Consider the following 11583-nt stretch of genomic DNA (forward strand, 5'->3'; position numbering starts at 1 on the left):
TGAAATATTATTCCAAAAATATAAAATAACGGTTTTGTATTTTAATATATTTTAAAGTGTAATTCATACTTGTGATTCAAAGCTGAATTTTCAGCATCAGTACTCCAGTCATCAGTGTCACATGATCCTTCAGAAATCACTCTAATATGCTGATTTTTATTTATTTTTATTTTTTATGTTGAAAACAGTTGTGCTGCAGTTAATTCATTAGTTTACTGTACATTTTATTTAATATTTTTATAATATCATATAATAATAGGACTGGTTTAGTTTAGTTTACTTTACAATAGCTTTACTTGAGCTTACGATAATAACCCTGTTAAGTCCATTTGCTAGAAAGGGGCTGATGCCAAGGATCTCAGATGAACCCCTGACATTTAAACTGCCAGCTGGGGAATCTGGTTCAAGACTGTCCTGTCTCATCAAGCTTGCCAAACCCTGACAGAGATATTTTGAGAGCTGGAGATGAGAAGTAGCATCCATGACTGTAAATGCACCTAAAGTGTTCCTGTCTGTCATCAAGCTGCCATGCTGCTCCAGTCTGCAGTTCAACCAAATGATCTACAAGGAGGAGATGTTAGATTATTGCCAATGGTTTCAAACCATAGATTGCTACCGTATATACAGTAGAAAAGGCCCTATTCAAGCATGACTGGTGTTTCATTTTATACAGTACGATTAATTATGGATACAAAGCTGATCTGAGATTTATCTTGCTCAAGCTGGCTGAAATTATGATGGTTATCTGCTTTATTATTCAGTACTTCAGGAGCCCCCCCCAAGTGAGGTTGCAATCCAACAACCTCAGAAACCCAATGCAGGACAGCATCTCCAATTTCTTCTGTGTAAGACAGCATTCCTTATTTGTTTCCTCCTCATATGGACCACCAGCAATTTGGACCACAGGGAAGGGCACTGCAGCGCTCCAAACCCGCCCTCGTAAATAGACTCGCAGCTCTGCAGGGTTTGGGGGGTAATGTTGAGTAACCTGGTCTCCAGCACCGTAATGAGCACCTGCTTATTAAGCTTGGCCTTTGTGTCAAAAATCCCGGCCGACAGCCATCACACGCAAGGCCTCTAATCCTGATTTGGCTCTCTTTTTGCTGCTTCTTTTTTCTCTCTATTGCTTTCTCTCCTTTCTTTCTTTCTCATGAGTGTTTACATATTAAGTTATGCCTTGCAGCGTGAGCTACTGCTGTTGCAATGACACTGACAGAATCGCGTGCCAGAGCAGACACAGCTGTTCGCGAAAAGACAAGACTGCACACAACGCATTTGCCGAGCTCACCTTATTAATCACATCTGACCCTACGTTACACTAAGAACATGAAAAGTTCACCCATTTCCTTTTATCTTCTCTTTTATTTCCCAGATGCTGAAACAAACTCGAGGCCACTGTTCTTTGTTTATCTTCCTGCTCTCGGTGCTTTTCCCATCCTGACCTTTGACCTATTGCAATGACCCTAGGAAAAGTGCACCCGAGTTAGCAATAAGTGTGAGAGAACATTAAAAACAGCTATAGGAAAAGAGGCCCTTCTGTCCAAGTTTTAAATTCCTGGAATGCTAGAGCTCACAACATGGGATCTTGGATTTGCTTTGCGACAGTGAAGTGCATCTCTCGCAGCTGAGGTTGATCCTTGTTGTGTTGGACACCTGTAATCCTGTAAAACACAAGCTAATCCTTCTTTTAAAAAGGGGATAAAGAAATTCCCAATAAGCCTCCTGTATCGAAACAGTGAACCGCCCATACACAGCAAATTGCACATGACGAACGCATCGGCCTGGTCTTGCACGAGGACACTGCTCCGACAAGCTCAGTCCATGGGAATATGGAGAACAAAGGTGGGATGGCAGCTCTCAATCTCTCATTCAAAACGAGTTGCCCTCTCCCACCTGTGCAAACACTCCAGCTCGGTATGTCACAGGTACATAGACAAGAAGGGGATGAAACACAGTTGAACTCCCAGAACTATTCAAGCGCTGAAACTTTTTAACTAAACTCAGATTATAAAAAAAAACGTTCAAAGGCTTGGCGCGCTTCCTTTGTGTTTTAATACCTCCTCCATAAATACCGACACTCAAAGAGCCGCGTCGACGCAATACAGCACCGACAAATGCAGCTCATTAGCCGCTTTGTTTACGTAAACTGACTTTTCACCCACAAAACCGACGCCTTTTGTGATGTGAGCGCACGTTTAACATAGATCACGAACTACAAAGAAAAGCCCTCAGACTTCAGAGGAGAATAATGGGCTAATGGTTCTGGTTTTCATCTGAGATTAAAAAATATGGGGTAAAATACAGCATCAGTTTTTGCCAGACTGGGTTCATGCTGTCCTGACATTAATGTTCTAGTGTGTGCGTGTGTGTTTGGACTCACTGCAGGACCTGATGTTATGAACATCATGTTCAGATTTAACAACTGCACTATTTCCCGATTGAAATGTGCTGGTTAACTTGCTCAGCATTTACAATGCCAAGGAACACACGCACATGTGCATGTGTGCGCACGTACACACATGCAGACAGAGGTATTTGCCAAATAATCCTTTTTTGAAAACTCAGTTGCCACATAGGTACACTAAACAATGCTCACTTCCTGTGGCAAGACAAACTTCAGCAGAAAAATGTGTTAATAGTGAAATCACCTCAGTCAACATCATAATTATCCAAATTGGAAACACATGTACACATGCATGCAAACACACATGTAACATAATGTTCCTCTCAAAAGTACTAAATACTGACATTTTCAGATATATATATATTTTTTTACAGTTTTCTTCACAAGTGTGCCGCATTGAACTGATACAGTTTGCAGCTCTTTCAGACAGACAGGCAGACAATAACTCTGTCTCTAGCGCACACAGACAGACAGGCAGATAAGAGCAGCTCTGGTTACAGCTGTTTGTATCCTTAGGCATTTTCAGCTCTGTGCCAAGTACATAATTTCTCTAACACAGGAACATGTACAACTCAATCCTAAGTGTAGCTCATTGAAACTGTATAAATGTGCTTATAGTAATATGCAAGTAAATATTCTATAGAGAATCTATAAGAAGGCCTTATAAAAGAACTACACCAAAGATGTGCTACTTTACAGAGATCTATCAGACTTTAGCCATTAAAATGTTATAAGTAACTGAAATAACCACAAATGTCAGGGCATGTCAAAACATCTCCAGGGCCCAAAAAGGCCCCTGATGGTTAAATCAAACACAATTAGTAATAAAATTACAGCAAAAAATGTTTGCATAGCTTACTATTTTAAATATTTAATCACTAATTACCACTGAATTTGCATAGATTGGAGGAGAAAATCTGCGTAATTGATTTAAAGTGATTTTAGTTTAGCCAAATATGAAAGTTCTGTAAATAAAAAACCCTGTTCTTTTTAACACAATAAAAGTGAATGGTAACCAGAGAAAAGACAATAAATAAATAAAAAATATGAATTAATAAATAAATAATAACAATAATAAAAGTAGTAGTAGTATATATTCTGTCTTTTATAGCCATTTACATTTTTGAGCAGACCCAAGAGAAACAACATGGATAGTTGGCCTTATTCATGCAATTTGCATATGCACATGTTTATGTTTGTCAGACTAAGACAAGACCCATAAGAATGATATTAGAATGATGTTTGGTTCACAAGTTTTAAATATGGTCTCTTTAAATTTAAATGAGGTCTCTTCCTCACACAAATATCTTATGGCTTCAGAAGACTTGGAATATAGCATGCAAGTTACATTGATTAGGTGCTTGTTGTCATTTCTTTAGAGCTCATCATTCATATTCTGCTAAAATTTCTCCTTTTGAAAGAATATAGTGATGCAGGTTTGGAACAACATGAAGGTAGAGTGAACATCCCTATTCTCACAGAATTAGAATGATTTTCATAACTTTATCATTATAGCTATAGTCCTTGGTGTGAACGGGCCTTTAATTATTTTTGTAGCTTATAGTAAATTGACCAAATATTTAATAAACAAACACATAAGCGGAACAGGATGTGTAGAACTTTGTGACTTACAGCCATTAGTACTCTGTATTAAACTAAAGCACAGGCCAACTAATCATTCAAAGCATAGTATATGAAGCAGCCTTTGCTTTTCCATTGCATTTGGCTTCTCTGTAACTTGGCCAAAGCAGCCAGATACTGACGCCTGCATTACTGTTGTCCTGCAGAGGCAGATCACAGACACAGCATGGCTCCAACAGAGCTGCTCCATTATCATTTGTTTGATAAGCAGGGCCCGCCTGCAGAGCTGCATAATCTGTCTAATAAACCCAGAGATCCTGACACCTGCTGAGAGACCAGCTGAAGGGAGAGCTACATAACTGAAGCCTGTTTTCCCTGTTCTTATCAAAGCTATTTCTGCTTTAAAAGGTAGATTATTGAGGTAAATGGGGCATGAGGGCCAACATCTCCTGCTTACAACCCCAGAGTCTGGAACTGATTTAAATATCTGAGAGGAGAGAAAAATAAACCCTTTTCCTGATGTTCCTGTGTCTGCAAATATACCACGTTTTACCGTATCTGACCTCTTTAAAGAACACAATACAGGCCTTTGATACATGTGCCACTCTAAACAGCTGGTAACTGCCAACGACTGTTGGATACACATTTCTGTCTTTCATCGAACTCTACAACCGGTAGAGTGCGTAAATCAGAGCTATATTTATTAGCATGGATACGGTTTGTTTCGCTTCAACTTCAAGTATACGCTCTGCAGCAGCAATCATCTGCCAGATCAGAACAAACGTCAAAAAAACCAGACAAATATCAAGCTGCGCTGCTCATAACAGCCAGGCGCCGTGCCACAGGAACCCGAACATTTTCTTGGGAGAAAGCAGTCAGCTTCTTTCCACCGGCAGGAAAGTTAGTGAGAAACAGGAAATATCTGACCACACGAGAGAACAGGGATGCAAGAGCATTTCTCAAACCTCTGTGTTCACACTTTGTCTGAGCTGACTGCTGTGTTTGTGTGTGTAAGGATTGCTGGAGGAGTGTCATGCCAATCTGAGCTGTCCATACTCATAGAAACCAATGAGGTATTGAGATTAAAGCAAATAGCCTACACTAGTGTACACTTATCCCAGCTGTGATCAGATTCTTGAAATATTTTAATTGGATAACGACAGAAAAATCAGAATAACAGAATTCTGGTCAAAGCTAGATTACACTATATAAATCTATGAATTATACAAAGGAATATATTCTAATAATTATTAAATCAAACTGCTATTCAACAGGCTTTTATAGGACAGATCAACCAAGATGCTGTTAAAAAAAGATAAACAAGTATGTGAACAAGTAAGGAACAACCAAACAGCCTCCCAAAAAACACTCTTGTGTGCCTTACATCATTGATTCATGGTCTGCAGTTGCTACATCAAAATATGCTGACATTAACACCCATCAAATGCGGGTGGATTTTTAGCAGTGGCATGTAACACGATCACTCCCATTAGCCACTTTGGCAGGTTGACTGCAAATGTAACATTGATTTTATGCAAGAGTTCAAATGAGTAAATATTAAGTGACTTATGTTGACCGTTTTTGCTCAATTTGGTTAACGAAAATAGTTCCAAACAAAGATCACAGCAGAACAGTCGTGCATCTCTGAGCAACAATAAGTGATGCTTCGTTACTGAATGATTCAGCGTTTTTGAATATACAGCTTCAATGGTTCAAATCCCATTCATAAAGACAGGAGCTGCATCCAAAATCAGTATTTAATAAAAGAAGTATGTACAAATTTATAGTAATAAAAGAGTAGGCAAAAATACCCATGACCTACAACTTCCGAAGGGATTCTGAAGTGTGCATTCGATGGACACTATCCCATGAGGCCACGGGAGAGGATTTATGAATTGCTGCAATGTGACGCAACTGACGGCGGTAGGTCACGTGACAATGACAACATGGTGAATGAAGTACGTCCAGATTACAATCATACTACACACATTCATACTATATAGAACATATTCTTTTTGTGGTCAGGAAGTAATTACTAATTCAGAAAAGTACCTATAAGAGAGTATTCGATTTCGGAGGCAGCCAGGCACTTGCTTCATTCTTGAATGAATCTGCCATCTGAATGAATCATTTGAATGAATGACTCAATGACTCACTCATTAAGACAATCATGTACTTCCACCAAATAGTGGTTTACTTTCATATTTAAAAGTAGCATATCATTGCATTTTCCCCCTACCATTTCATATTTATAGATTAAATAACTGATGTAAAAGACTGAAATGTAAGAATTTGATATGAAAGATGATGCGTAAATTTAATAAGGTTAGGAAAAAACAGCCCTTTACCTAGGTAAAAAATGACCTGGAAACCTGCAAAAAGTCAATTTTAGTATGCAGCAGTCAACTTTAATCATATAAAATGTAATTTCCTAACAACAAAATTGAGGCCAGTGAAAATTCTGAGTGGCATTTTGGAAAACCACTAGCCACAGTGGCTGGTGAGCAAAAAATTAAATGTCAAGCCCTGGTTGTTGCTAATTTGAAAATGTCATGTTACAAGTACAACTAGCAGCCATTTAGTTATTTGAGTAACAGAGATACAGAACAACTGTGTCATTGTTTTTATAAACAAGAAGTTAATGTTGAGTAACTTACTTTTTAGATACAGTGGCTCCACCAATGAAAATTATTCCAAACAAAGCCACAACCGAACTGTTGCAAGTTGCAACACTGAGCAGCACACAGTTTTGTTGTTTTCTTTCCTGAATAATTCACAGTTTTAAACGAACTGGCTGAACGGATGATTCAATGACTCATTCATTAAGTCTGTTGTTGTTTTTGAATAAACTGGTTGATCTAGCAGGTCAATGATTCACTTAGAAAGTTGTCGATAACTTGTCAAAGGGATGTAACCAGCAGAAAGAATCACTAAACAGCCACACCATTAATGCACATTGACAGTCTGCCTGAAAAAAATAAAATAAATAAATAAAATGGTTTCTGTAAAAATCTACATTAATTACTTACAGTAGATGAAATAAATCTCAGAAATGTTGGTATTCAGGTGATAAGACAAGATTAATTGACCATTCAATAAATATATTCAGCGACATCTATGATCAATGGCAAAACGCATCTTCACTTTTGTGCTTTATCATATGCAAACTTGTGTTTAGGTTGTGCTGCTTTAAGGTTTTATTTCTAAATATGATCTCCAGATTTTATTGAATATCATGATCTTGAAAGTACAGTTACATCTGCTTAATTTCTAACTCCACACAAGTAAAACAGGTACTGGCAAATAAAGTAGTATTCCCCCCCTTCTCTCCACAAAGAAGTAATTTCTCTGCTCTTCCAGAATTCTATGGAAACAAGTGTTTGTCACACAGTAATGATCTTAACACACAGTGCCAAAGTGTCATTGGAAACACATCCAGTAACTGTCTTGCCTTAAGCTCCATATCGTGTTTCTCCACAACATAATAGTCACTTCACCCAACAATGAACCCTCTTAAATGAACCAAGTGCAGTTGTGTCTGACAAAATCTATTAAAGCACAAAGGGTTTCCTGAAACATTTCCTAATTGTTTATTGAATATTACAGCTTGAGGAATGCCACTGTTTTAGCAAATCCACCGACATACACCTCATTCAGCTACCACTGCAAAGCCAGTTTACTCAAATGTCATATATCTCACTCCTGTTTCCTTTATTCCCTACATTTAACACACAGATAGTGGGAAAACTGGGACCCAGAATTCCAAGAACGGCTGATAGGGGAAAATGAAGAGCAATCCAAGGACAACACAGATTGAGAACCCCCCTCAAGAAGTGCTCATAGCACACAATGAGGAATAGAGTCAACAAATGGACCAATAAACAGAGAAGACAATGGATTGTTTACTTAGTAGAGGTCAGGCTCTGACTTGTGGGTTAACCTGGCATTCTTATGGGCGCATTAATAGTAATCACCTTTAACAGAGTAAATACCACAGTTAACTCATCCAGATTTATTATGCCAGACCAAATAATGTTGTTTCAGATAATAGTGACATAAATGAGACCATAAATGGCTAAGCCACCATAAAAGATAAACAGGTCTGGCATCCCAGTATGAGTCAAAGCATAAATTGTAAAGGAATTTTAATCAGCGATAATACAAGATGAGCTAAGATATTGCACAACACACAGAAATGGCTTTTTCTTTCAAACACATTCATTTATTTCCTCTGAGAGGCAGTAAAATGTCCTTTGGGCTCCCAGCAGGGTGATGGCACATGTGGAGAAGGTCCACACCTTTCTGACTCAACTCTCCGATACACAATCTCCAGCACAGTAGGTGTCATTAGTTAGACTTTGATTTATGTAAATTTCGTTTCAACTTGGCAGGGAACACTGAATTATGTACCTCTAAATTTCTATTACAGTTCAGGGAACAGGGACCTCTTGATTGGTCTGAGACGCCGCAGCGCAGATATAGATGTGAGACTTCAAAAGAATGACTTTATATGTGTCTGCGGTTAGTCTGCTGTGTCAGTAAACACGGCCGGCCCGTTCCCTGATGTGCTTAAAGTAGTCAATAAACAAATTGGGCAGCAAAAGGTCACTTTTTAATGTCTTGACCTTATAGCAAACTAAAATTGGTTCAGTAGCACTGTAATATTTTCATGCTATAATAACAAATTTGATTTAATCAGTTATAACAAGAACTAATATTGATACTTATTAACTAATAATTTCTACACAATTTTATTGTCAAGTTTAACTTCAAATGTTGAAAAAGAAAAAGTGCATTGAATTTATCACTACGGATTATTGCTTAAATGTATTAAAAAATTTAATTTCAATACTTTCAATTAAAGTCAACTATAGTGCAAGTTTTTACAGGGCAAAATACAAACACTTTTTTTTTTTCAAAACCCTGTGTATAATCCTTCAAAACCCTAAAATACTGAAAAATTATGTGATTTTATTGATGTATTTATTTGTGATAATATTTGAACACTTTTGGACACGTCTTCTTGAATTTCTTTAGATAGAGCAAAAGTTCAAGAGGCAAAAGTGAAACATACAAATAATGATCTTCTGAAAGTTACACTGAAATATATTATTTGTGAGCCAAGAATATAAAATCAGCATTAGACCGCTAACTTTAGTATGTTTCGTCAAAGGAAATGGCCTCTAATTATGTCCTAATGGATGAATAAAAGATTGATAATAGACAACATGACTCACCTCTAGCTTCACATGATAACGCCACGATCAAAACCCCAGTGAGAAAAGTCAAGCTTGCCCTCTCTGGAAACATTTTATGATGTCCCGCCACTAAAAGAAACCATGAGAATCATAACGATGGAGTTTTACACTACACAGCCTATAAACTGCGACGCGACAAACTAAAACACAACAGCAGCTTTCCTCATGAGCTCGTTAGTCGCGTCGCGTTTAGGCGTTCGTTTGCAAAGTAAATGTGGTGTAAATAGAGCCTGATGAAAGTAGTGTTGGGGTATTGAGTACTTACATGTCCGCCGAAAGCAATTTAATACTATGAGTTAATCAGTTTCTAATAGAAGGATGGAGAAGAACACTCTTGAGCAGCAAGGTCTTCTTTTAAACGTCTTCAGATTTTTTAGTATTCTGTCCAGGTGAGGAAAAGTTCAGGAGTACTTAGGTTCCACTCGCCTCTTCTCTTGACATGACCCGTCAGCATCCCTGACCGTGGAGAGAACTGAAGATCTACAGCTGTGAATCACAGCAGCGCTCCTCCACGCCAACAGCTGGAGACCGGCACAAATTAAACACGAGCGACCCCTGTATGCGCACAGATGCCAACACTACTCCACCTGTGTAGGGGCCCAGCCATGGCAATCCATAATAACAATGAGAAAAAACTCTCGATAGGGTGAAATATGCAATGTCTTTCTTTCTTTCTTTCTTTCTTTCTTTCTATCAAATAATTTAAGTAATACAAACAAAATAAAAAAAACATTAACATTTAGTCATTTAGCAGACGCTTTTATCCAAAGCGACTTACAAATGAGGACAATAGAAGCAATCAAAACTAACAAAAGAGCAACATGTAAGTGCAAATGACAAGTCTCGGTTAGCCTAATGCAGTACACGTAGCAAGGTATATTTTTTAGACACACACACACACACACACACACACACAAAGAAAAACAAGTTGATAGAATAGAAAAAATAGAAAGCTAGTGTTAGTTTTTAGCTAGTGTTAGTCATAGAATAAAAAAGAAGATAAATATAAATGTAGAATTAAAATAGAATAGAAAGTGCTAGAGTTAGAGTGTCAAATAAAGATGGAACAAATGTGCTTTTAGTCGTTTCTTGAAGATGGCTAAGGACTCAGCTGCTCGGATTGAGTTGGGCCGGTCATTCCACGAGCCAGCGGTGGTTTTGTAGGCAAACATTAATGCTTTGAATTTTATGCGAGCAGCTACTAGCCAGTGCAAATTGATGAACAGAGGTGTGATGTGCGTTCTTTTCGGCTCATTAAAGATTAAAGATGATTTTTCTCCAATTATACTATAACCACCTGCAACCAAGTAGCAAATAACTGTTCATGGTTTTGATCCAACTAAAGACTTCACTAAATACTTTTATTTTATTTTATTTTTTAATTACACTGCATTTGCTACATTTTAAACATCTCAGCTAATCAGTTAAAAAAAACAACTTGCAGTGTTTGATTCTTAGGCAGTCTCGTTTTCCTAGTTAAACATTTACCTTTAATGCAAATTCAACTCAACTGATTATTGATATTTATTTAAAGGTAAACCATGTTGTGTGTTATTTATTTATTTTACTTTCTTACCCTCTTGGCCTACTTGTTCAACCTTAACCCCAATAAAAGCACATCCATCTCTCAAGCATGTTCTGAGGCAGAGCTTGGTTTATATTTTATTACACCTCTCCGCCACTAGATGGTGCTCTAAGTATGTGTGATGTCTCTAACCGCCATCAAGAGTCCATTCCCAACAAAATACATTATATTTCATATTCCTTGAGCGCCCTGAAGAGCTTAGATAATAAAATAAAAAAGTTAAAAGTATTTAATGTTTCAGCCCAAGACCAAAATTGTTTTCTATATTCCATTGGCTTTTTTCGTGAGGGTTGTAGGCTACAGCAAAACAAATTACATTAATCATTTGAATTCTGACTTAAACAACAAACACCAAAAACATTAAAAGTATACAGTACTTCACACAAAAATGAAAATTCAGTCATTATTTACTCACCCTCATGCCTGTCCAAACCTGTATTTACTTTATTTATTTTCTTTATTTATTTTCTGAACACAAAAGAAGATATTTTGAAGAATATTGCAACCAAACAATTTGGTGACCATGCTGACTTCCAGTGTATAGGCAAAAATAGCCTATCTTCCTTTATGTTCCACAGAGGAAAAAAAGTCCACATAGTTTGGGAACAGCATGAGGGGTGAGTAAATTATGGCAGTGATTTTTTTGAGTTTTGATTTTCACAAATGCCTTTTTATGGTATGCCACAACTGTGGCTGACTTTTCAAGAACTGTTATGTTCAAATGGTTTGCTCCACTTCTATCTCCATAGCTGTGC

General features: G+C 37.5%; 1 protein-coding gene across 1 annotated transcript in view; it reads right to left on the minus strand.

Moving 5' to 3' along the window:
* Nucleotides 1-9713, minus strand: part of LOC107740189 (fibroblast growth factor receptor-like 1) — a 32009-nt gene extending 22296 nt beyond the window's left edge. Inside the window, exons 1-2 of the mRNA XM_016552534.1 lie at nucleotides 9509-9713; nucleotides 9223-9312 (exon numbers count right to left, since the gene is read on the minus strand). Coding sequence (XP_016408020.1) covers nucleotides 9223-9295 — 73 coding nt within the window. The 5' untranslated portion in view covers nucleotides 9296-9312; nucleotides 9509-9713. The remainder of the gene's footprint in view (nucleotides 1-9222; nucleotides 9313-9508) is intronic.
* Nucleotides 9714-11583: the final 1870 nt, after the last annotated feature.

The sequence above is a fragment of the Sinocyclocheilus rhinocerous genome, unplaced genomic scaffold (assembly GCF_001515625.1).
Source record: "Sinocyclocheilus rhinocerous isolate Xijiao unplaced genomic scaffold, SAMN03320098_v1.1 scaffold584, whole genome shotgun sequence".
Classification (NCBI taxonomy): domain Eukaryota; kingdom Metazoa; phylum Chordata; class Actinopteri; order Cypriniformes; family Cyprinidae; genus Sinocyclocheilus; species Sinocyclocheilus rhinocerous.